General features: G+C 37.6%; 1 protein-coding gene across 1 annotated transcript in view; it reads left to right on the top strand.

The window, feature by feature from the left end:
- The first annotated feature begins 1634 nt into the window (after positions 1-1634).
- LOC127218129 (SH3 domain-binding glutamic acid-rich-like protein) overlaps positions 1635-27691 on the top strand; it is an 81825-nt gene continuing 55768 nt past the window's right edge. Inside the window, exon 1 of the mRNA XM_051179138.1 lies at positions 1635-1874. Coding sequence (XP_051035095.1) covers positions 1830-1874 — 45 coding nt within the window. The 5' untranslated portion in view covers positions 1635-1829. The remainder of the gene's footprint in view (positions 1875-27691) is intronic.

The raw sequence follows: 27691 nt of genomic DNA on the forward strand, positions 1-27691 counted from the left end.
AGACTGACTGCCATCTTTCCAGCCAAATAATAAAAGAAAGTGATCTAAGATGATTTCTTAATGGACAAATTAAATTAAGCAGAGATGACCGTTTTAGACTGTCCATTCCAGAATGCCCATCTTAAGGACAAGTGAATATAGTGAAGAACAACTCTAATAATATAGTAATATCCATTATCTTACCTTAGAAATATTGTTAAGTTTCCCTTAAAAATGTACCAGAAGTCTTATCGTTAAGAAACAGCAGATTTTTTTTATAAAACAATTTATTAGCTCATTTTCACTCAGACAATTATACCATCTATTACACAAGTGCATGCATGTGTGTGTCTATTTTCTCTCTCTCTCTCTCTCTCTCTCTCTCTCTCTCTCTGTGTGTGTGTGTGTGTGTGTCTGTAGTACTAGAGATCCAACCTTGGGTCTTGGTGTGATCTATAAGAGAACTCCATGTCCAGCAGCATTTCTCTAAGGTATAGACAAGGCCTAAACAGATTATCTGCTAATGCCACTATTCAGTTTTCTGGGAATAGTTAATTGCATCCAATAGTTTATACACTAGACAGGGATATTTTGTTTTCTCTGTTCCTTTTTTCCATTATTTTAAGAGCCCAAACAATCAATATAGAACTCCAAAAAAAGAGAAGCTGTGTAGCGATAATGTAAAAGAAACTGCAGATATTTTTGAAATCATGGTTATGATTTTGACTTGTAGTTATAAAATTTTTCCTTGTCGTGTGATTGGGGAAGTAAAATTAACAGTAACTGTGATGTTGATAATGAGGATGGCAGCTAGATTCCTCTAATTTACTATACCTGAGAATTTGTAGAAAGTCTTTTTGTTTGCTTTCACCTTTTAGTAGTCTCACTCTTTAGCATACCCTAGCTTCTGATTCCTGGCAATCACGTCTCACCTTCCAAGTGCAGAGATTACAGGTATGAGACACCAAGGGCACAAAGTTCATTCTAAGTATTTTCTGACCTTTTTTTTCCCCTGCAATTTCCTCCTTCATTCTAGAGTTGTTGATTACTTTTTTTTCTCTGCAATTTCCTCTGCCATTCTAGAGTTGTTGATTATATCTCCTGAAAATTCCCACTAAAGGATTTTTTCCTATTTTAACAAAAGCCCAGACAAAAAGAAAACCTATGCTATGTCCTTTCCGGTTTAGGGAAACTTGAAACTTCTCTCCAGCCCTCCTCCACATCGGGCAGCATTTCAGAACAGACTGAATTCCTACAACCAACTAAGGTTAAAAAATCACTCACTTCATTATAGGCGTCTTAAAGTACACAAGGCTTTGATAATGCGGGTTTAAAAAAAAAAAAAACTGAACTAGTGTCTGGATCAACACAAAGCTGGCTTTCAACTACATTATTTGCTTACATTTCTGAGCAGGAAGTAACACACAAAACTTCTGGTGTACATGGTAAGGGTCCTTTATTCTAACCGAGTGCAGTTCAGTGATCCCCGCCCCCTCCCACTCCTTATTTTATTTCTCCCTCGCCCCCTTCCAGGAGAGGGAATAGTCAAAAAGAATTGTTTTAACAGATCTCGCGGTGCAGTTCGAGATTCTGTGTTTTAAAAAAAAACAATTTAGAAATGATGCAAATGAGCCTGAGCCTTCCGGGGTTTGGGGCTGGGACTGCAGTGCTGGAAGCTCATTGAAAGCAGCCACTGGTGGAGGCGGGGCTCTGGCCAGTTCCCCTTCCACCTTCCCCCACCCTCCTCGTCCAACCTCTGTTTGGCCCCTTGCTCTGTTCCAGCATTGCTGCAGCTGTTTCTCAGCTCTTTTCAACACTCCAGCTACCGACCACACGCTCTTGTTTCCAGGATGGTGATCCGTGTTTATATTGCATCTTCTTCTGGCTCTACGGCGGTAAGGAGAGTGGGAGCCCACCTTTGTTTTTTTTTTTTCCCAACACACTAGACCCCTTGCCCCAGAACCGTTAAATTGCAGAAGTTACACTGGAAGCTTCTCCTTAGAAAACGCAAGCATCGCCCACTGCCCCCCCCCCTTTCCTTTCTTCCTTTGTTGCGTCGATTTCATTTTTTTCCCCTGTGGAGTTAGCTTTGTTTGCCTTGAGACATTAGTGTCAAATTTCGTTTCCAAAAGAAAAGGAAAACTACCGAGTTTAGGTAGATGTGAAGAGATAACCGGTTTGTGGATTTCACGGTTAGGTGAAGTCAAGTTAAAATAAAATAAAATAAAATAAAAACAGTGGTTTTCAGACTATCAGGAGTGAGGCAGTTAACAAATATGCTCTAAGTACCGAGTTCAGGGGAAGCACTGCATTTCTGTAAAGGATGGGGGTACTGATGGGAAGGGAGTGGAAGACTCCTGAGGTACTGAGATTATTGTGAAACCACTGAAATGGAATTATTTTGAGAGCATGTAGGCAGGGCATAGAACATTAAAAGAAAATAGGAGCATGTAGGCAGGACATAGAACATTAAAAGAAAATAGGTGAAAGCCAGGAACAATGATACAAATGTTTTTTTGTTTCTTCTTCCTTCTTTTTTGGTGTGTATAGGTGTTTTTATTTGACGTAGTGTGGGACATGCAACCCTCCCATTGATTCTTATTTTGACTTTTTCTTTTCCTTCAAGAGTTTCCTTTTCAAACCCACTACTTTAAGACTGGGGAAAGAGCATGTGGCACCTGAGTGGCTGCCTCTTCATGGGATATGATTTTCTTCCTTGCTTCATTTGCCAATTGTTAATTTAGAATAAGAGTTTCTGGCATGTCTTCCGAAGATTGGGTAAACTGAGGTGAAAGCTGAATGCATACTCATGTTAAATAAAAGAGCCTCTGTTCTTGCAAGCCCAGGAGGGAAAAAAAAAGGCCAGCAATGGCAAGAGCATATGTGTGGGCTCAGGAATTGGAATGTAGAACCCTCCTTCTCTAGCTTCAGAGTGGTGGAGATCCTGGGTTGTTGGGTTGTTTGTATTTACATTTAAGAGGATCTGGAGTAGAACTGAAGGTTACATGAAATCACCAGCACCTTGAACCTTGGACTTTGTCTCTTGCCAACATGTGTGGGTGTGCCTAGACTGTATTTTTTTTAAGTATAAGAAAATGTACTCTTAAGAGTTACTGAATATTTTGTTTGAAAAAAAAAATTGAAATGTTTATTATTTCCTTGGGACTCCACTTTGGCCTCCAAACATAACATTCTGATATTTCAAAGTAAAACATGAGTTATTGAATATTAATCTACTATAATAATGCCTTTGGTTAATCCTTATTAGATTGCACCTCTCAAAGATGTATTTTTTTTTTGTTTTTGAGTGGGGGGGGGGCATGTAGTTTCAACACTGCTGTATGTTCTTTGCTTTCTTTCTCTTCTATTTCTCTTCCAGAAGTTAACTCCAGGAGAAACTGCTTTAAGAACTTCATCAAGTAATAGAGTTACACCCCCCTCTTTCTTTGTTAAGATTTAAATTTCTAAATGCCCTAGGAGGGATTAAGATTTTTGATAGATTATTTAAATGACAGATACTTATAGTATTTGTGTTTAGCTTTTTTTCATGGATAACTAAGGATTTGTCCATTGTTTCACTAATTCCATTTTTATGAAAATGTCAAAGTTTTCAACTTGATAGTACCAAAATAAATGATTGCTTCAGTACAATTGTGTTTTTAAAAATAACCCTAAAATAGTATGAAAAGAGGATATTTAAGGAGAACTACTTTAGATGAATGAGGTGGTGGCTATTTATCTGGGAAAGGAAATTTCAGTTTGATGTACCAAAATTTTCTTTTAAGATAGCAAAAGAATTGTCCTTTTAACAGATGATTTAGAAATTTGGAGGCAAATGTTCTGACGGAACCTAAAAAATTTGAAAAGATATATTTCTGTAAGTTATTATGTGTCCGATGAGTGTTTAAGTTTCTTGGCTTTGGATTGACAATATGTATTGAGTGTTTTGCCTGCATAGGTATATACTATGTGTATGCCTGGTGCTCATGGAGACCAGAAGAGGGTGTTGGATCCCTTGGAATTGGAGTTACAGATGTTTCAGAGCCACCATATAGATGCTGGGAACTGAACCCAGGTCCTCTGCAAGAGCAATAAGTGCTGTTAACCATTGACCCATCTCTCAAGCCCTGAACCTGCTTGCATATTTTTCCTGAATATTATAAAAATCAGCAATATTATGTGGTTATTTGTTCTGCTAGTGATCTGGAACAACATTAATGAGCAATGCTATAGACCAAGACTTCCTGTATTTCTCAGCCTAATTTAAAAAACAACTTTTAAAATGTGTACTTATCTCTACCCCAGAATTCAGGAGAAGCACTTGCTTCTCAATAGAAGTAAAATCAAATGTGTTAGACTTCAGTGGATTCTTTTTTGTTTGTTTTTGGGACAGGGTTTCTCTGTGTAGCCCTGGCTGTCCTAGAACTTACTCTGTAAATCAGGCTGACCTCAAACTCAGCGATCTCCCTTCCTCTGTCTTTCAAGGGCTGGGATTAAAGACTTGTGCCATCACAATCTGGCTGCGGTGGATTCTTGATAGTAACAACAATAAGGATAGCTGATAGGCCTGGTGGTGCACACCTTTAATCCCAGCACAGGAGAGGCACAGGAAGGCAGATGGATGGATCTCTGTGAGTTTGAGGCTAGTCTGGTCTAGTTACAGTACAACCAGGGCTACACAGAGAAACCATCTTCAAAAAAACAAAACAAAACAAAACAGGATCCCAGATAGAAATACTTAAGTTGTTTTAGGCACTATGTCATATTTGATAATAATTTCATGATTATGTTTCTTTCAGAAAAGGAATTACAGAAATGATGAGATTAAGCAACTTCTCCAGTGTTACACAGCTACTAAGTCACAGAGTTATAATGCAGTGAAAGCTGCTTAAATGTAAACTTATGTGTAACCATAAAACATATATGCTGACAGTGTTTCAAAGCAGTTAGTATGCATGACAACATAAATTTGAATATGACATTAGATGTTAGGAGAATGAGTAAGTCCTGCAAGTTGAGAAGAACCTCCTGGGCATGCCCATATGTGGGGATACTAAAATGAGGAGCTAGGGTAGAGGAGGGATGCTGTGTCTATAAGTGAACATAAGTAAGTAGGGTATGTGCTTTTTTCACAGCTAGGAAAGTAGAGAAGACATAGGCACATTTTGGAAAGCCTAACCTGATATTTTTTAGGTGAAATTATGACAATTCAGGCCTAAATTTCATTTCTCTTGGTGGAACCATCTGGCAAGAATTTAGTTTCTAGTTGTTAACAGAAAGTAAATTCTTTATGTTCATAATTTATTTCTTATCTCTTTCTAGTTGCACTTAAACTCTGTTAATTTTTTTGAGACAGAAACTCATCACATAGCCCAGGTAAGACTCAAACTCATGATCCTCCTACCTTGACTGCCGAAGTGCTGGGACTACTGTAGGTTTGTGCAGCCACATCTGGCTTTCTACTCCTTCATTTGTTTAGAATTATTTGTGCCCATTATTAATATGTTGACATGTAGTAGCATATGTATATATGTATACTACATAAAACACACACATAGTATACCAATTTATGTTGCAATGCTTTGTAAATTTATATTTAGAAGAAAATGGTATATTGAACCCTATATCTACATAACTTAATAAATTGCAGTAACAAGATAAAACAACATTGACCTTTTGTTGAAATTGCTAGAATGATGATAGAAAGGTTTAGTTGGCTTAGGAGACATTTCCACTTAAATCTCCAAGATCCTTATTTGAATACCATTTTCTTTCCTCTGCATCCTGTGTGTGTTGGTGCAGAAAGTTGAAGGTTGTTGTATATAAGTGGTTTCTGAGGATTTCATTTAGGGGGTAGCGATACCAATGATTACTCTCTCTCTGTTTGTCTTATAACTACTAAACGGAAGTGGATTCTGTGGTGGCACTTACTAACAAGTAATAAAAACTAGTAGAAAAACTGAACAGTCTTGATCACCAAATCATGACTCACTACTCTTATTATTTTCTTCATTTAGAATAGGTATGTAGAGCAGCAAGCCACTGTTCTTTGCCATGTGGTTCTTAAGTAATATTTTCTTATTAATTTATTGATTTATTCTTATTTTGCATATCAGTTCCAGTTCCCTCTCCTTCCCTCCCTCTCTCCCTCTCTCCCTTCCTTACCCCTCCACACCTTCCCATCCCATCCTCCCCACTCCACAGGGAGGGTGATGCCTTCCAGGAGGGGTCAACAAAACCTGTCAAGTCATTTGGAATAGGGTCTAAGCCCTCCCTCCTGCCTCTAGGTTAAGGGAGTATCCCTCCATGGGGGAATGTGCTCCCAAAGTCCTTTTGTGCACCAGGAATACATCCTGGTTCCACTGTCAGAGGTCCCCTAGACTGCCATTAGAAGTAATGGCGACCCATGTTTAGGGAGTCTGAGTCAGTCCAATGCTGGTTTCCCAGCTATCAGTCTGGGGGCCCATTGGCTCCTTCTTGGTCAGGTCAGCTGTCTCTGTGGGTTTCTGTAGCCTGGTTTTGTTCTCACTCTCTGCATCTGGATTCCAGTTCGGCTCAGTGTTTAGCTGTGGGTGTCTGCTTCTTTTTCCACCAGCTACTAGATCAGTGCTCTATGATGGTGGATAAGCTAGTCATCAATCTCATTATCAGGGAAGGGCATTTATGGTAGCCTTTCTACTGTTGCTCAGATTGTTAGTTGTGATCAGTCTTGTAGGTCTCTGGACATTTCTCTAGAGTCATTTTCTCTTCAAACCTATAATGGCTCCCTATTTTGTGCTCTATCTATCTATCTATCTATCTATCTATCTATCTATCTATCTATCTATTCCTCCCCTGACTCAATCTTCCTAGTCCCACGTGCTTTACTCTCCTCCCCTTGTCTTTCTCCTAGTTCCCTCTCCACTCACTGCCCCCCCATCTGCTCAGGAAGTCTTTTTCCTTTCCCCTTCTGTGAGGGACCTTGTATGAATCTCTTAGATTCCTTCTTGTAACCTCGTTTCTCTTGTGGTATGAATTATAGGCTGGTGATTCTTTGCTCTATGTCTAAAATCCATACATGAGTAATTTTATCTTGGGTGGCAGAATTTTTGGCTATTTTATTTTTGTATATGAAAATTGAATATTGACTTTAAATATGCTTTGTTGCATTGCCATAGCCATCAAGCTTTGTTGGAGTAGTATTTATTTCAAGTTTTTCACAAACTAATTAGACGGTCAAAACCAGAAACCATCAAATGAATAGGCATACTTTTTGAACACCCCAAGTAGTGAAGAATGTTGATTTTCAAGTGTTAAATGCAATGACTGAATGAAGATTAGTGCCTTCAATTTGAAAGCTGATTTCCCTGTAACAGTAGCAAAGCCGTTGGGATAATTTGGCCTAACTTAAAAAGGGTTAGTAAACATATTTCCCATCCAAGCACTAAGCAGGCCTCATCCTGGTTAGCTTTCTAGATCAGATAAGATTGGATTCATTCAGGGTTGTATGATCATAGACAGGAAACATAGCTCAAAGGTGGTGGCTCTTGTGAAGTTGAAAATGTTTGAAAGTCTAACAGTTATTCTATTCCAGAATGTATTATGAAAATTAAATAAAAGCCATAACCTTGAGGTGAAAAGGGTATTGTGAATTTATCTTTAGCATAAAGATTTGTTATTCTGTTGAGGAAGAATAATAATCTTAAGGTCAACTCTTCTTTTAGACATGGTCAGGCTAAATGTTTTAATTCTTTGTGACTATGTGTTTTTCCCTAAAATACACATTATACAATAAACCATGTAGATTATATACATACATACATACATACATACATATTCTTCAGGAAGTTCATATATGCATACTTTGTATTTTGGTCATATTTGTTTTCTCCCACTCCTTCCCTTAACTCCTTCTAGATCTCACCCTAACCCTGCCCAACTTCTTGTCCTCTTTTTCTTTTATCATAACCTGTCTGTCAAGTATGCTTTGCATTGCTCCTAAATGAGTGGGAGTGGGCCATCTACTGGAGCATGGTAAACCTGCTGGGGATCTTACCTTTAAAGGAAATTGACCCTCTGCCAGCAGCCACCAAATTGTCCTTAGCTTCTCAGGTAGGAGGAGGGCCACGTGAATTCCTTTTCTATCCATGTTAGAATGTTGATTGGCTTTTGCAAGCAACCACAGCTGCTGACAACTTTGTACCTTTATAGAATATGTTTTGCTTTATTGGAATTATCAAGGGTTAATGTCACATTGTGTTTTATTGGTAAAATGAAATAGATTACAAGGGATCTGTGAGTGACTATTTGACAATCTGCTGGCCTTCAATTCTATCTTGCTACCTACCTAGAGACCTTTTGAAATTACAACTTACTACTTCCTACAGTCTAGACCATGATGAGACAAGCATACTTTCAGATAAATAGGGCAGCTCTTTTATGATGACTGGTTTTATTAGTATGGGATACAAAGGTGACATTTAACACTTGGCCAGCCCAGAAGAGTTTTAAAGAAAGGAATTGTTTTCTAGCCCAATGCTTTACTTTTTGTATATATGGTTGTTTACAGGGTTGTAGACTTGCAGAACACAATGGGGATTCAAATAAAAGTTTAAAACTTCCACAGTAAATTCAGACTCTGTATATTTGAAGTGTTCAGCTCTGTTGGATTTTTGTTATCCTTGTACTACCTCTTTGTTAGCGTGGCTGTTCAAGTTTGGCTGCAGTAATAGTAAAAACTGGCATATGTTTTTTATGCATTGCACATACCAGGCACTGTGCCCAGTGCTTTCCATACATTTTCACATTTAAGTTAACTCTTAAAGTAACTGTGAAGTCCTATGATTAGACCTGCTTATGTGTTTGTAGAGACTCTCTGAGATTCAAGAGAGATATCAGCTATATATTGATCAAGGCCAAAAGAGCTAGAAATGGCAGAGCTGGGATTACAGTCCATTCAGGCTAGTTGCCTTCAGAACCCTCAGCATTGTTGTTTACATATCCTCCATTTGTAGATATTACATAGAAATTTTAACTTGTGATTACAAATAAAATTACCTTTGGGGCCAGCCTGGTCTACAAAGCTAATTCCAGGTTAACATGGATAAACCCTGCCTTGAAAAATAAACAAACCATTTAAAGTAGGGAGTATGGGTTATCTCAGTGGGTAAAAGTGGTAATGCTGTCTATGCTGATGACCTGAGTTTGAGTCCTAGAATTCCCATAGAAGTGGAAGGAGAAAACCAACTCCTGGAAGTTGACCTCCAAACACTCACTGTGAGGTGCTTGCATTCATACATACAGATCATATACATGCACATGTGCATATACAATAAAAAATACTTGGGAGATCCTCTTACTAGATAAGCATATCCTCACCTATGACTCATACTTGAGAATGAGATGCGAAGGAGACAGGCAACTAAGAGGGAGGCCAGCAATTGCATTTTCTTTTATAACTTAATGCGCGTGCATGTATACACACAAAGGGTTGCATTTCAAGTAGTCTTTAACCATTTTGTTGGGGCTTGTGTTGCACATTGATCTTCTATGACTCTGGTTCTTATTATTTTTTTTTCCTTTGGTACGTCATTTATTTATTTATTTATTTTATATAACCAAGTCCATTTAAATGAAAATATTTATAGACAGTATTTGGGAATTTGGGCGTCGTTCTTTCCAAACTACTTCCTGCTGATAAGGGGCGCTGTCATGGGGAATTTAAAACTACTTTTTTTTTTTTGCTTAGCATGGCTGTACAAACTGATAATCATAGCACTCTGGAAGTCTGAGGTACAAGTATAGAAAGTTTGAGGCCAGACTAAAGTTCCATAGTCAGACCCTGTGTCAAAAAAAGAAAAGAAAAAAAAAGATAAAAGGAAAATAAAAAAAAACCAAACATACCAATGCAACTCCCAAATACAGGAACAACCACCAAAACATGTATTTTGTGGCTGTACACTAGCATGGTAAAAAAAAGAAAGGTAGGTTTTTATGACTCTATGATTAAATTGGAAAGCAGAATTTTTATGATTTATAAACTCTGGCTTCAGACTCTCATCTTTGGTTTAGCTCTTCTGTAAATAAGAATCTATCACAGGGTTGGGTTAGAGCCAAACATTTATGCTTGGGAGATTTCCAACAATGAGTCAAGACTAATTAAACTTCACTTTTTAAGCACCAGACTATATTCATCTCAGGTAACAGCTACATGAGACAAGTTGGTCTGTTTATTTCACCATCATCTCTCAGAAGTTGTTTCATCACTAGTGTGGCATATTTCTCATTGTTAAAATTGTAACAGTGTGTATTTAATCAAGTTACAAGGTTTTGGAAACTGTCCTCTCTGTTTGAAAGTTGATTTAGATGGAAGACTTGGGTAGATATTGTTTAAATAGTGATTAACTTCCTTGCTTTAATTTTTAGTGCAATAATTAATTAGTCCTCTTTAGTTGATGGTACTATGAAAAAGACTCATAGTATAGCTCAGTAGTAGAATGCTGTCCTAGATGGGTGAAGTATTGGGTTTGATACCAGGCAGTGTAAAAAGAAGTACAGAAAATAATTTTAAGAACTGTCTTGTCTTTCATGGAGTACTTAAATATACTAGATATTGCAGCCACAACTTTACATGTAATTTGTCATTCAGTTCTGTAATAACTAAGTAAAATCAGTATTAAAATCTCTTTTTTTTTTTGAGATTTGATCTCACAATGTGGCCTAGTACGGGCCTATAATATGCCATTTTCTGTCGTTAGCACCCTTATTATGGAGATGACAGTCCTGTTCCACCACGCCAGTGACTAGTATCTACATTTTTTGGGGGGGGGGTTTCCAAGACACAGTTTCTCTGTGTAGCTTTGGAGCCTGTACTGAAACTCGCTCTGTAGACCAGGCTGACCTCAAACTCACAGACAACCTCTGGCTCCTGAATGCTGGGAATAAAGGCGTGTACCACTGCGCTACCTAGTAACCACATATTTGTTTGAGGTCCCTGTCTAACCCTAATTATCTTTGGATTCACTGTAAGACAAAGCTGGCCTTGAATTCACAGAGGTCCATCTGCTTCTGTCTTTTACAAGCACTGTGATGCCTGGCCAGCAACTTTAAGAAGCAAAAGCAGGCTAAAAAATTTAACAAGGCCACAGAAGAAGAAAACTACCTTCTAGATTTGTCTGATTTGGAAACAGTGTCTTTAACCTCTATGCTAATCTACTTGCAGATTTGATATTTAATATTTAATATTACTAAGTGTTTCTGAACTTATAAGTCACTATAATCTTTCCTTTCTGCTGATCTTGGAAGACTCATGAAGACATTTCATAACTAATTTGCATACAGCAGTATCAGGGATAATTAATTTTAAGGGTCTGTTATGTCAAGTAGAGAACTTAGAATTCTTCACAGCAGAAAAACATAGTAATGATCTCTCGAGACTGATCTTGATTAGTTGGATTATAAAATATGTACTTTAGGTCAATAATCACCTTGTATAAGCTATCCAAACAAGATAAATTGATTTTAGAATGGATTTGGAGGGCGAGGTATGTTATTTCTTTTTGACATGAGTATGCTACCACATTTTTCATTCACCGTTATCTTCACAACCTGAATATGGTTAATGTAAAATGAAGGGTACCATAGAAGAAAGTATCTGTAATTGTTCTAAGAATTGAATTCATTACTGAAAGTTACTGGATCTGACTTCATTATTTCAGAGACTTACATATAACTGGCCTATATGTGTTTACTAAATTACCTGAGGTTCTAAAAACAAACAGTAGAAATGCAGCTTTTCTAGTGAGCTTCTACTTAAAATGAAGAATAAAGAGTAAAATGAAAATTGCTGAGTACTTTTGAGGGAACAAAGTTTTTGGTGGCTGGGGGAGGAAAGTTGCTGCTGATGTGAGTTCACCAAATGATAAGAGAAATACTTGCTAAGTCTTAAAGTTGGTGGTAAAACCCAGAATACAGCCAAACACTGTTGCATTTATGGGTCATTATTTTTAAAAGGATTTTGAAAAAAAGTGTGAAAAGAATAATGAAGAAACTGTGGGGCTGGAGAGATGGCTCAGTGATTAAGAGCATTGACTGCTTTTCCAGAGGGCCCGGGTTCAATTCCCAACATCCACTAATAACTAACAGCTAACAACTGTCTGTAACTACAAGTCTGATACCCACACACAGATATACATGCCCAAAAAACACCAATGCAAATAAAATAAACATAAAAAAGAAACTGTGATAAATTATCTAGTTATTGTCTAGGCAGATAAGGAATTTGAATTAATTTTGAAGTTGAAATTGAAGAATGAATTTATTTAGTATTTTTGTAAATACTGTTTCTGTTTATATATGCATATATTATAAGGGTAGTTTATGTTTACTGTTGTATATTATACTGTTACATGTTTATATTATATGGGGAGTTTAAGAGAAGGTGTATATCACATTGAGAATTTAATCCGGTGCTACCAAAAAATGTGAACACCAAACTTCACACCTCAAGGGATTCTAGCATAACCCAAATACCAGTAACTCCAGGTGAAAAGCCTGCCCTGCCGGCCACGTAGCATGCATCTCCTTTAAAGTCAGTGTTTCTACATTTTGTGAAAACCAAAAGTAATACAAGCTTGCCTAAATAATTTATGCCTAGGTGTTGAAGTAGATTTTAGTATGAATCAATAGGTAATAAATTTTGAAAATCATTCTTTTACAGAAATAGATGTTCCCCATAGTTGGGCATGATGTTTTAAGAGTATTGCTTTGAGATTAATTTAAGCAAATTGTTCATAATCATACTACTTACAGTATAGAGAAAACATCTAAAGAGCAACTGTTGGAAAAATGAGATACTGTATCATGTAAAAGCACATTTGAGGAGATTCATGAGAAATAAGCAATATTGGCCTTCTGTGTTCATCTAGCATGGATTGGTCAAACAATGAGAAGCAAAGGTTCTTAGATGATGTCTTAATATGTGAAGAAACTGGAACTGACTTACACTGGAGAAAAGGATCACCTTTTTTGTTTATTATTTATTTTTATTTTATGTCTGTGTGTGTGTTTTGTCTACATGTATGTCTGTGTAGCACATGCTTGCAGTGCCCACAGAGACCAGAAGAGGACACTGGATTCTCTGGAACTGGGCTTACAAATGTTTGTGAGTTGTTGGGTACTAGAAACCAAAATGGGTCCTCTGTAAGAGCCAATAGCATTCTTAGCCATTGAGCCATCTCTCCTTCCACAGGACTACCATTTGAAATATATGAAGTTAGAATGTTAGGCTTTTTTATTGTTTCTGTATTATGACAGTGTGTTCTGCATCCCCCAAGCTAGCCTTCCTAGGTAACTGAGACTGAGGGTGACCTTGAACTAATGATCATTGAAAGTGCCTTAGATTACAATATATGGTTCACCCTGAATGGCTTTTATGCATAAGTCATTTCATGTGGAAATACGATAAAAAGACAGGTGACATATTATATATGATAAGTTTAAATGCATTTTTCTAAAATTTACTTCAAGCTGTAGGAATTCCTTCTGTCATATTAACTGCTGTTTCAAACAGTGGAAGGAAGATTTCTGTATGTAACAGAACAGATTTGGAGGCTAGGTCAGTGTTTTTATTTCTTAGCTTTTTTCTATTGATGTCCTGTTGAGTGTTAGAAGTAGTTTGTAGGGCCCTACTTGCATTATAAAATGCAAGAGATGCATGAATAATTATTTACTTTCTCCACTTCTTACTACCCAGAATATAATTAGAATAGAGTAGGATTCTAAATATTTCCTGGTGCATCAATGATGGCATGTTGCAGTTCAAATGCAATAGGCTACCAATTTGTGGTTGGAAGTTTGTGGTTGGTATTCAGAAATGTCTGATTAAAGTTGGGCAACGGTGGTGGCTAGAAAGTTAAAAGTGTAGGAGTCATTCACCTGGTGTTATTTGAAACTATAGGAAAGAAGGAACTAAGAGGAAGGAATTACAAAATGAGATGTGGATACAACCTTGTTGAAAATTTACACTTAGGAGGTGATGAAAAGAATTGAAAAAGGAGGGAGATTTATTAAGAAAGATGAGAGTGGTCCAGAATGGAAGCTAGGATAGAGAGGCAGTGTTCAGGGATCTTAAGCATTGTTCGGTAGTGCCACACAAGAATTGTGAAAATTGATAAAATGGCATTGAGTTTAAAGGCAGGAAATTATTAGTGATCTTGGACATAGTTTCAGTGGCATGCTGAAAGCAATAGCCTGCTTGGAAGGAGTAAGGAATAGAATCTACAAGAAGAAACCTATGTTGTCTGGTTTTTCACTAGTGTGGTAAAAGGAAAGGCTATCCTAAGCTAGATAGTGAGTGACATGTCAGCTAGGGATATACAATGAGATCCTTTCTTAAGGAATGACAACAACAATAAATAATTATCCTTACTAACTTAAGTTTCCTATAAAGTATACTACATTGACCATGAGGAGCGTTCGTTTATTTTTTACTGGCCAGATTTAAATAGTTTTTGTAAGAGAATAAACAGGAGAGTCACAGCTCTTACATAAAGTATGAATAGCTGGACAATTTCCACCACCTTCACGTGCCAAATCAATTAAAAAAAAACTGGCTCTTTAGAAAATAATAGTTTGCTGGCAGTGCTTACCTAGTATGTACAAGGGCCTAGAATTAATTCCAAGCCCTGAAAATAAAAACAAATAAATACATACTTGTGCATACATGTGTTTTACACTTTAAGTTATTTTTTGGAGATGGATTATTTTAGTCCTAAGAAAGTGCAATGAATGTACTGTTTCTTCCAGTAGAATTGTTTATACTTGGTCGGTGTTGTTTCTAATGCTAACAGAGTCTCTGGAAGGCTGCAGGTTGGGGGAATCACTAAACAGATGTTTCTGTAACCTTTAGATTTGTGTGTTAATGTGGAATGTTGTGAACGAAATTCAAAGACGATAAAGAGATTTGGGATTTGGGATTCCATATAAACAGAATTGTTACAGTCTAGATTTGAGGGTTTATATAGCCTTGGCTCTCTACTTCTACATGGAACTCACTTGATAGCATGTCACTATCTATAAAACCATAAAAATCACTGACAGCCTGAATAAAGAACCTTGTAAAAGAGTAGACATTTTGAATAGATGTAGCTAGGCCAGTTTCTCCCAATTCTCAGTCTATGATTTCTGTGGAGTTTTTTTCACCTCATGCTCTAATTCACATGTTCATTATGTACCTTAATTCTCAAAGACAAGAAAGAACCTGGGATAAATGTCTCTCAGACCCTTGTGTGACTCAGAATGAGAAACTATGGGGATGTTAGACGAATAAATTTTGTGGTCTGTAAATAAGGGGAATACATGATGTGTTCATAGGCTAGGATACTTTTAGGACATCTCTGTTGGTGTATTGATAAACTCTCACAGGAGTCATGGTCTTAAACAGATGTTTAAATATATTTTCTGGTCTACTTTCCAGTCATATCTCCATGAATAATTATTCTAAAAACAGTGATAATTTATTATTTCAGTTGAACTTTTACCCCCTTTTTATTTGCCATTTCCTTGGAAGGGTGTGGGAATTAGACCTTAAGTACAATGTACTATTTCAGTTTTTTTCTGTACTTGAACATGCAGCAAAGGCATGATTAAGATCAGTTGTGATTAAAGTCAAATGTACTGTGATGACAAGCTGGAATATTTGTGGTGTTTCTACCCAACTATTTCTGTCTGTTGTTTTGGAATTGCAGGGGAAAGCACTAAGACATTCTTTTATTATCTGACAAATCCTATTCAGGCTGACCTAGATTCCCCTCACCTTGAGATCAACCTGGCTGGGACATTTTGGATAAATAATTATACTTTTCAAAAACTTGAGCTGTATCCATTAAGAAGTACTTATAAAAGCCTACTTAGTCTCATCTGTCCCACCGTCCCTGGCTCTTTCCATTGCTTTTGTAAGCATATAGGATTCCCAGGTATTTGGTTTGAGGTTAAGTTAATGTTTCCCACAACAGCTTGGTTCATTATTTATATCACTGCTGAATTGGATAAAGGTTATATCCTGAGCTAGAAATTCCATTGTAGGGGCTACTCAGTATGTTGGCCTTTGGCTAATTATGTGACAAAGAGTGCTAAATGCTGAAATAATTAGTATTTTCCTTAAGTTTCCACCAAATAATTAGATAAGCAGATAATTTCCCCTCAACATATTCTAGCTCACCTCAATACAATGATTCAACTCAGAAAAAATTATTGCATTTTCCCTGGGAGCTATTAAGCATCTGAATCTAGTCATTCCGGTGGATAGGTTTTTCTCTTTGAACCATGGTTACTCCTGTTAGCATAGTATTTCAAATATGAGATTTTTTTTGTAATTGTACTGATCTTGGCAGTAAAACAATGTTACATAGGTAGAAGAATCACCGATTGAAATCAATTTGAATTTTGTACTCATTTGTTATTAAGACCCTTGACCATGTCACAGGAAGTTTTGTGTCTACTGGATAAAAATCAGCTTTTACTCCCTTCTATTTTTACGACCATTAAGTTGAAAGCAAAATGTTACAGTCATCCATCTAGATGTGATCAAAGAAGGTCATCCAACCCATGCACATATGAACTGCTTGGGAGCTGCTCAGAAAGATTACAATATTTTTTTTTTTTTTTTTTTTTTAGTAAACTCTCCCTAGAAGGAAACATGCACTCTCCCACACTGGAGTACTACTCTATGCTCCTTCTTTCTCTAGACTCTAGGGATATGACATAGAAATCAGGGTGACCAGTGAAAGTGTACCCATTCTTTTGTGGGAGAGACATCAGATTCTTGAAGTCAAATACACAGGAAGTGAAGGACTGAACTATATTTACACATTCACCTGGTTTTAGTTGAACATGTATTTCCCAAGTATTCAATAAAATAGTATGCAAAGTCTTTTTTTTTTTAACTTTTGGAAAGAGAGCATAGTTTGTATTTTAAGAAAGTTAAAACTAAATCTAATGATTTTTATTTCTTCCCTTCTGTTCTTTTTCCAGGAAGCAGGCTGTGTATTGCCCATGCTTGTCAATGATATTGCCACTACCATGTGGTAGTTATTTCATAAGGCTTGCAATTTACTGGATTTAAATAAATTTCAAGATAGATATTTTAAACATTTCAAATATGTAGTTCCTAAAGCTCAAGTATTGGGCATAGTTGAATGACATTACTAATGAAGAAAATTACAGGACAAAACTAATTTAAAACCCAGTGCAATGCCTTCAAAAGGTTCAATTGCTAGAAAAAGAACTGTTGCAAATTTTTGAACTAAACTACTTCTATTATAGAGAAAAATACCTGCCTTAGGACTCTGAAACTCCAGGTGGTAACTTTTTTAAGGTAGTTAAATGATAAATTCTTAGCAGTCTTTCCTATCATCAGTACCTACTCAGCTAAGGAGCCCTCAATTGACCTCGGGAAAGAAAGGAGTTTAGAGAACTGGTTTAGCCCTTGTAATGCTCATTCCTTGTGAAAAATAAAAGAACTGAGACTTGCATCCTGGGGAATGCTAGCATTTTTTGTTAAAACATGAATAATAGTAACTACTTTGAATTTTGTTGAAAGAAGGAAAATTTTCATCAGTACCCCAATAAATTGGTTAAAATTGTTAGCTGAAGAAAACGCCTTTCCTCTTTCTTTATATAAATTATAATTTTACCTATGTCTTTAGACATTCTAGATATGGTTCACAGAACGTCATTTCTTTGTTTTGTTTGGTTGGAAATGCTAATATTTGCACAGAAGAGAGGCCTGTTATTCATTTTCCATTATAAGTTAGTCTCTCAAGTGAATAGTTTCAGTCTCTCTCCCTCCCTCCTCCCCTCCCTCCCTCCCTGCCTCCCTCCTTTTCTACCCTCCCCCTTTTTCCTTCAGTTCCTGCCCTCTTTTCTGACTCTTGCTCTGTACTCTCACCTTCCACCATGGGCTTTAAAGTGGTTCCAGTGGCAATCCTAGGGACAGGGGCAGAGGGAGAGTTGAAGTAAGTTTGAAGGCAGTCCAGTCAGTTTACATAGCTGAATTCCAGTACAGCCAGGGCTACATAGTGAGATTGTCTCAAAAATAAACAGTTTTCAAACATTAAAAGAGGAATGGATACATTCCAGAGGAGTTTTTTTTGAAGCCCCAAATTCAATCCCTTCGGTGCTTGAAGAAAAGGTTAAAAAAAAAAAAAGGAATGAATAATCATTTGTGGTTAGTTGAATGTGACATTTGATACAAAGTTTGTGTCCTAAAGAAATTATACTTTAGGCAAGGAAAATGATAGTAAGGCAGTTATATAGGTTTGGAACTCCAGAAAAGAAGCTGTTACACTGCCTGTTACAGTCTAATTTTTAAATCTTTGCTTTCTGCAAAGGGATTTTATGCTATCAAAAATTTTCTACATGTTTTTCATTGTTAGTCTATATAATATTTTTGCATGTTTTTTGCATTGTCTTTTTCTCCTGAATATTTCTCCTTAGGTAATATTTACTCTCTACAAAATTAAACATCTTTTCTTGATGAGTATTTTCCAGCTATTTCAGGTACATCTGTGGTAGGTTTCACTCTCCTTAAATTACTTTTAAAAATGTGAATTCCTGCTGAACATATCCCAAATATGGTAACACAATTTTCCTATGCTGTGGATGGATATTTATGTGTATGTTCACACACAAACAAGTTATCTTGAGTTGATGAACATATGCTACACTAAGAGTTCATTTTGTCAGTCTTTTCACAGTATATAATTTATTGAACAACAGTTATGAGGTTCAGCAGTTTAATAGAATCAGTTTGAGTTTGCCAGATGATCTGCCTACTTTAGCAGTCTGGCTGAGGCAAGCACAGGTTCTTTTATTTGAAACTCAATTACTAATATTTCCATATCCCATAGCACAGGGCAAATCATTCTACCCTTCTATGTATGCATATATGTATATATGTGCATTGTATTTGTCTATCTGCATATATGTGTTTTACAGAGTGAATACAAATTAAACATACTAAGCAGACTTCGCGAGGTTTTAGAAGCAGCCTGATAGGAAAGCAAGCAGAGTCTTTGTTGATAAGGAAAGGTTCATAAAGTTTGGTATTATAAACTTTTGGAGTAGCGAATGTGAGTACTGTGTTCCACTGAGATTAATGCTAATTTTTAATTGTTTGAAAGTTTCACACACAAATATAGTACGTTTTGATCAAATCTATACCCCATTCTCTTCTCTCCAATTCCTCCCCTGTCTTCCACTACTACTTTCCTCTAACTTCATTTTAAGCCGTGGAATCCATTGCTTGTGTGTGCATGGGTAGCCTCTCAGATGTCATATCCCTGAAGAAAAGTGACTCTCTATCCTCCAGCAATTGTGAATAGATTCCTACTGAGGGGTACGACTTCACGAATTCTTTTTCTAACCATGCTGGTATGTGTTTGGTTTGATCTTGTGCAAAAAGTCATAGCCTCTGGTTTCATGTATACCATGGACCTGTTGTGTTCAGCAAATGACTATTTTGCTGTAGATGTCCACTGCCTCTGGTTCTTACTATCTTTCAGCTTCTTCTTCTTTAGTGATCCCGAGGCATTGTGGAAGGGAGTATGATATAGATGTCTCATTTAGAGATGAGTATTCCAAAGTCTCTTATTCTTTGCACATTGATTTGTTGTGGATCTCTGTATTAATTGCTATCTACTGTAAAGAAGTTGTTTATCTGATGAGGGTTGAGAGTTATACTAATTCACGGATATAAAGATAAGAACTTAGGTGGCAGTGTATGACATTGTTCAATTTTTCAGAATACTGGTGATATAGACCATGGCTTTTAAAACTTTTCCAGTTAACTTTATTCCTGAGAAATTTTAATGTAGCCCCAGGCATATAAATCAAGCATTTAGGCTAAGGGCAGTACTCATTACACCCCAGTCCACTCCACCCTTCAGTGTACTCAGTAGAGTTGTTTTCTGTCTTAAAAGGCCAACTATTTACTGATAATAAAACATAAACTTATCTTAAAACAGTTTTTGATATATAATATGTATATATGTATAATGTTACCATGTATTAAAGATTAGAACAAGTTTGCATATAAGAAGATATGCTTGTTTATTTTCATGTAAGGAATTTAATATTGTTTAAATATTTGATGCTTCAGGATGCAGAGCACCTCCCAGGTTTTCAGGTCTGATCAAAAGTTTGATTTTATAAATTAATGCTGAATATGCAGCTTTACCTAAAGGTGTTATACACAATAGCAGAAATATGCCCAAGGCCATTTCAGAAATGTTTTGAAATTTTGGCTTAGCCCCAAGCCCAAATTTAGTTAAGTTTGGTTTTGAAATCCCAGTTATCAGCTCAAAAAGCAATCTTAAAAACCAAACCCTCTAGTGTGATCCATTCCAATGACACACTAATTTGATACTTAATGCTGTAGAACAACAGTATGAAAATAATCTTTTTTTCTGTGATTAAACCATTATGTTCCTATAAGAATGGAGACTCTTGTACACTAAAACACTGAAGTTTTTAATGTGCAGTAGTCTCAAGTCTGGGCAAAGGTATTTTGTGTGAGGACATGAGTACTAAGTGCATGTGCATGTTCAGAAAAAAGCTGCAGCTCAGTTCTACGCTGTAGCATAAGATGAATGCTGACAGAAAGATCTTCTATTCATTAGGTATTAGATTTTGTGCTAAGTTTTGATTCTTGTGTTTTTAGAATTCATTTACTGTTGATAAACATTTTATATCCAGTAATCCAGTTACACAGTCTAATATCGCGGTTAAATAAGGATCAGGATAAACAAATAGGCCGAATAGATGTTTATTCAGGGAGAAATAACTTACAACCTAGACAGATGAACACCAGGAAATTGAACCGGATCTTCTCCTGTCCATGCCAGCCAGAGCTTTTTCTGGCTCTCCCTCCGACTTCCTTCCACAGGTCACTTCCGCCCATCGCTCCACCCCCCAATGGGCGTGGTCAGTGCCACAGAAGGACTATCTCACTACAGTCTAACATGGTGACATTACCCACCATTTAAGAAGCTGAGTGCCAGAGATATACTCTACCATTCAGCTACATTCCCAACCCATGGCTTCTTTAACAGTTAGTCAAGAAGACAAGCTGAGGCATAGATCATATACTTTTCCCCAAACCGAGTAGTTGGAAACAAGACTAAGGATGAATCGTGAATAGATATGAATTAAACAGCATTATTTCTAGTCACAGTTAAACTGAGAATAAGATAATTGGTATATACTAATTTCATTTTACACAACAAGTTTACTTTGAACCTCATGTATAATTCCTGTATGTTTACCCTAAAGTCCATTTTTGATATAGTATAATAAATGAAACATGAATCATTCTTTGTTTAGACATTTTAGTCAACACTATTTCCTTTCTTGTGTTCAACTCTGGAATTGGGAACACTTATAAAGAAAAGTGTTTAAGAGAAACTGTGAAGTGCCAGGCAAGACAGTCCATGACTGTTATCCCAAAGTTCAGGATAATGAAGCAGAAAGATTGCTACCATGTTCGAGGCCCTGTTTGGGCTACAAATTGGAAAAACAAAACAAAACAAAACAGAACAAAAAGCAAAACTTTATCTCCAAAGGAGACAAAAACTGACTCACTTCAGTCTTTCCTGAAGGAACTGGATCAAATAATGGCCAGAAGGATTATATAGAAAGTTTAGTAAATCTAGCTCCCCTCCCATCCGTGTGTGTGTGTGTGTGTGTGTGTGTGTGTGTGTGTGTGTGTGTGTACTGTATTTCACTCAGTATCCTGTCAGTCAGGCAATCTTCAGTACCAGCTAGTAATTTTATATAATTAAGACTAAAGGCATCATAGTAATTACAGTTTAAGTTTTCACCAAAATTATAAGCTATTTTACATCATCAACTTGGTTTAAATCAGGTGAAGGCCTCAGAAAAGAATGCCAGACCTTGACCTCAGCATGAGAAGTAAATTAGTTTTCATCTGTTAAAGAGAGTTTCTTTTTTAAAAATTGTAACTTTTGGTTATTATCTCTTTGCCCCTCTCTGTGTGTGTGTGAGTGGCATGTGTGTGTGGTATGTGAGTGTTGTGTGTCTGTATGTGTATCGTGTGAGTGTTGTGTGGTGTGTGTGTGTGACATGTGGGGTTGTGTATGTGTGGTATGGTGTGTATGTGTTGTGTATGTGTATGGTGTGGTGTGTGTGTGATGTGTGGTGTATGTGTATGGTGTGTGGTGAGTGTGCTTGTGATGTGTGGTGTATGTGAGTGTATGTGTGCATGTGTGTTATGATGTACATGCAGAGGTCTCTGACAACTTGAAGGAGTCAATCCTTGCCCTTTAACCACGTGGGCCCCAGGGAGTAAATCAAGGTTGTCTGGCCTGGCAGCATGCATCTTTTTTTTTTTTTCTATCAACTTTTTTTTTTATTTTACATAACCAAGTCCATTTAAATGAAAACAAACATTTATAGACAATATTTGGGAATTTGGGCGTCCTTCTTTCCAAACTACTTCCTGCTGGTAAGGGGTGCTGTCAAGAGGCTGTAGTCTGTAAGGCCGCTTTGTCCAGCTGATTTGAATGTAGGATCACCTGGTACTCTGTTTCAGGCGGTCTGGCTTGATCAAACCACATTAGTCTGGAAGGAATTCACATCTTTTCATTTTCTGTGGAAACAAAAATAGAAATCCTTTTCCCCAGTAACTTGTCCTTGAACATAAATTTTGGAGTCAAAGCATTTTTTTTAAAATTTAATTTATTATTTTACATGTTGATCCCAGTTCCCTCTCCCTCCCTCCCTCCCCCTCCCTCCCTCCCTCCTTTCCTCCCTCCTTCCCTCCCTTTTACCCTCTCTGCCCTCTCACATGCACTGTAACCACCCTCCCCTCCCATCCCCCCACCCCAATTCCATATGTGGGGGAATGCCATCCAGTTGGGGTCATGTAGATCTGACAGGTCATGTGAAGTAGGGACTAGGGCTTCTCTCCTGTCTCTAGATTAAGGCAGTTATCCCTCCATGGGGGATGTGTTCGCAAAGTCCTTTTGTGCACCAGGGATACATTCTGGTTCCACTGTCAGAGGTCCCTTAGACTGCCCAGGCCTTCTAATGGCGACCCATGTTCACGGAGTCTGAGTCAGTCCAATGCTGGTTTCCCAGCTATCAGTCTGGGGGCCCATTGGCTCCTTCTTGGTCAGGTCAGCTGTCTCTGTGGGTTTCTGTAGCCTGGTTTTGTTCTCACTCTCTGCATCTGGATTCCAATTTGACTCAGTGTTTAGCTGTGGGTGTTTGCTCCTGTTTCCAACAGGCATTAGTTGAGAGCGCCATGGATAAGTTAGTTGTTGATCTCACTCTCCAGGAAGGGCATTTATGATAGCCTTTCCACGGAAGCTCAAATTGTTAGTTGGGAGCAGTCTTATAGTTCTCTAGAACTTTCTTTGTGTTCAATTTTATCTTCAAATCAATATTGGCTCCCTCTTTTATGTTCTCTCTCACTTTCTCTCTGTCTCTGTCTCTCTCTCTCTCTTTCCTGTCTTCTACTCCTAACCAGGTTCAATCTTCCTGGTCACACATGTTTTCCTTTCCTACCCCTCGTTTTCTCCTACTTCTCTCTCCATTCGCTGCCTCCCCCCCACTTCCCCTGAGCTCTGGGGGACTTGTCCCTTCCCAGTTCTGTGAGGGACTTCATATGAATCTCTTAGAATACACCTTGTATCCTAGTTCCTCTGGTGGGGTGAATTATAGGCTGGTGATTCTTTGATCTAGGTCTAAAATCCATATATGAGTGAATACACACTGTGTTCCTCTTTTTGTGACTGGGTTACCTCAATCAGGATGGTTTCTTCAAGTGCTATCCACTTGCCTGCGAATTTCAAGATACCATTATTTTTTTCTGCAGAGTAGTATTCCATTGTGTAGATGTGCCACATCTTCATTAACCATTCTTCAATTGAGGGGCATCTAGGTTGCTTCCAGGTTCTTGCTATTACACATAGGGCAGCATGCATCTTTACACTCTCAGCCATCTCCCAGGCCCTGGAACTCCTTTTTAAAATTAAACCTTTATCAGAGATTTAGTGATCAACATTCAACCATAGTTTCCTTTGGATATTCCTTTGGGAAATAAGTGGATTTGTAAGCATTAGCATGACTTTTGCCCCTATAATGGTTTATTTTTAAAGTGATGTGTGGACTTATGTTGGTAACCCTGAAGGTAAGAATGAGGACAAGGCTTGTGACTGTTAGCCTCCATTTAATAATCCTGATATTGCTGAGAACTGCAGACTGAATTGCAGCTGAGTTGGTAAACGAGTGAAGCATTTTCTCAGTTGTTTCCCTATGCAATTTTCTCCTATGAATTCACGTATTAACTAAAAGTACTTTAGCAGTCTCCAGAGAACTCCATATACTACTCTATTTTACACTCTAGTTGCATCTTGTCCACTGGTTTCTAAGTTATTCAGCTTTTCTGTTATTGTTCTTCCTCACCAATTTGTAAAGTTTCTGATGTTAATTAATCTCTGTTGTGCTTTCAGACTACCACACTGTGCTCAGTCATTGGCAAGTATATAATGAATATGCATTTATGGAATTTGAATGCATGAATGAATGCATGAATGAACAAACTGGTTTGCTATGAGCAGTGATATAGGTGAAATGGATTTGGTGTGCTAATTGCTCAGCTTTCTTTTACCTAATAACAAATACACTCAACTGAATAAACGTGCTCATTCACATACTAATAATGAACCATCTCAGGTGCTGTCAGTGGAACACTGCACTAAAGGCAATGTAGTTCCAAACAAATTACTTTTTGTGTAACCAAGTTTTGTTCTTCCCTCCGTGATTTTTGCAAATGATTTTTCCTCCCCTCATCCCACAGTTCTTGTTATCCTCTCTTCATTAATGAAGTCTTTCTTAGTGTAATTCTCTTTACATCAAAACTCCTTTACAATAAACAATTTTTGTCTATATCCTTTTCATTTTATTTTATTAGTTATTTTTGTTTTTCCTATAATACAACATGTATATATTAGTTATTGAAGTGCTATTTAGCACTGTATTCAGCAGTGGAGCACTGTGTGAACTGCTGGACAGATGAAGGTCAGGTATACTTCAGGAGGAAGTTTCTTCCCTAGCTGGTACTAGGACTAATGAGGAGGTGAGTTGTGAGTCTGTTCTTGGCTACCCTATCTCATCTCCTTCATTGTTTGAGGACCACAAAGGCAGATAATTCTTTCTCTTGGGTTTTGGTTGGTATCAACTTCTGCTCCTACTTGGTGCACAGGTCAGAGATGGTATCACCTCCCACCTCAGGCTGCCTGTTGGCGTCCTCATACCTTCCCACAGCAAGGGCTGTGTTTAAGGTGATTATGGACCAGTGTGACATGGAGGCTGACAAGGAGGTCAGGGTGTACTTGTTGGTGTCCTGGAGGACCATCTGGCTGTGGATCTCACCACTCCTTGGCTGTAAGTCTGGACACTTACTTGTAGCTTCCCCCAGACCTCATTTCCTGACTGGTCTCCATGGCTCAGGCTGGTGGTGATTTGAGTGGCTTTTGTATAATGTTATTCAGATAGTGGTGGCTTCCTTTCTCCTATTTGCTAATGTTATCCTTGTACACAGCCATCCATTTGCTTTGCTGTGGTTTCCATAGAAACTGCCCCCACGTTGATGTGGCACCTCCATAGCATCTGAGGGGATCTTTTTTTTTTTTTTTCCTGGTGGTGATAATCTCTTCAGAGCCCATAGCTCAGACCTTTGCTCTTGGCTACAAAGCACAACAGAAGGCTTTGGGAGATGGAAAACAGCCTAGAAATGTAAGCACTTGAGTCTCTGCAGAAATGTGCTGAGCACAAACCTCCAAGGAAACCGAGGCCTCTGGAGGAGGAGAGACCAGGCATTTGAAGGGTACTATTTTGGTGTTTCTGGTCTATGAATTTCAGAAGGGAGACTAATCCTGTTGCCACTTTATCTTTGTGGCTAATAAGTAGTTAAACTGTAAAAACGGACTGTGTCATGTGTCATCACTCCTTAGCATGGAAAACATTTTCTCTGGTATTTGTTGATGAACTATTTCACTTTTATAATGATGTTGCTGCCATAATAGAATGGTGATGTAAACTTTTGGTGGAAATAATTGTATTTGTCAAGTCAGATTCTAGAACAAAAGAATCTTCTAGGTGAAATGGATCTATAGTGCACTATACTAAACGTCTTATTTAAAGTGCACATCAAGTTTGCAGCTGTATTTTGTTTTGCTTTTGAGACAGAGTTTCATGTTGTAGTCTAGGCTGGCCTGGAACTCACTGTGTAGCCCAGGATGGCCTCTTACAAGAAGCCTGTGTTAGCCTCCCAAGTGCTGCTGGCACTACAGGTATGAACTACCACCTCACCTGACAATTTGTAGTCATTTACTATCTTTATTCATATTTGTAACTATTATTCAGAAAGGAAAGTTTTCCCGCTGTTAACTAACCACAGTTATTAGAAAGATTTAAAACTAAGCCAAAAATATCTGTTCTTTTTCATTTCTACCTAGTACTCTGGATTTTTATATTCTGAGGTCTGACGCTTGATGTTAGAACCCTTCACCTAACATATGACCTTGTCATGTCTTCCTGAAGTTTTCTTTCTCTGTATGTGTGTGTGCATGTTTGCATGCTAAATGTGGCATGCCCATGTATTTGTACATACATGTGGAGCCTGGAGAACAGCCTCAGATGTTTCTCAGTAGCTTTGTACCTTTATTTATTTTTGAGACAGGGTCTCTCATTAGAACCTGGAGCTTGTTGGTTATGTTAGGATGGCTAGCCAGTGATACCCCTAGGATCTACTTGTTTTCTCCTAAGTCAGCACCGGGATTACAAACCCATGTGCTTGGTATTTTGTATAGTTCTTGGGGATTGAACTCCAGTCCTCATGCTCTTGTGGAAAACTCTTTACTGACTGAGCTATATCCCTAGCACTTTGTTTTCTACAGACAGTGTTTGACTATTTGACTACATATATGGTGCATGTGATTTCTATCAACTATAATAGCTGTCCTGTTAGAATTTCAATCTCATTAATTACTTTCAAATTTATTATTCCTTCAGAACTTACTTGGAGATTGCCTACCAGATAACTGCAGTTATAGACCCATGACCAAAAGATAGTTCTTTTCTGTCACAGAAGGGTGTCCTTTTTTTGACAAGGGCACAAATTCTGGAGGGATATGCAAGAATGGTGAAGGAAGAAGGGTCCACTTTAGCCGGCCAGTGCAACCAGATTAACCCTGTCAATGATTGCATATCAGAGATTGTGGGCAGTTGCCTTCACAGGCAAAATTTTAATTTTGTAATGTAACTCTCAATGTCTCTCTGTTATTCTCTTAAAATGCTCTTAAAATGCTTTAATCACCTATGGGTGATTTAATCTCTCTCTCCCCTCTCTCTCATCTCTCCTCTCTCTCTCTCTCTCTCTCTCTCTCTCTCTCTCTCTCTCTCTCACGCACATACACAGAAGAGATGTGCTGAAAACTTAAGGAATCAAACATATATTGAAAAAGAGACAAAGACACAGAGATATTTCACAATATATACATGCATATAAAGACAAATGGAATCCTTGGAGTTTTCCTTATGACAGAGAAACTGATGACAATGATATATAGAGTAAATGCTATATTACAGTTAAGAGTTGTGCCTGGGCAAGATCTGCATAGGTTCAAGCCAGATGGGATCCCAACACTGA

The sequence above is a fragment of the Phodopus roborovskii genome, unplaced genomic scaffold, assembly GCF_943737965.1.
Source record: "Phodopus roborovskii unplaced genomic scaffold, PHOROB, whole genome shotgun sequence".
Lineage (NCBI taxonomy): Eukaryota > Metazoa > Chordata > Mammalia > Rodentia > Cricetidae > Phodopus > Phodopus roborovskii.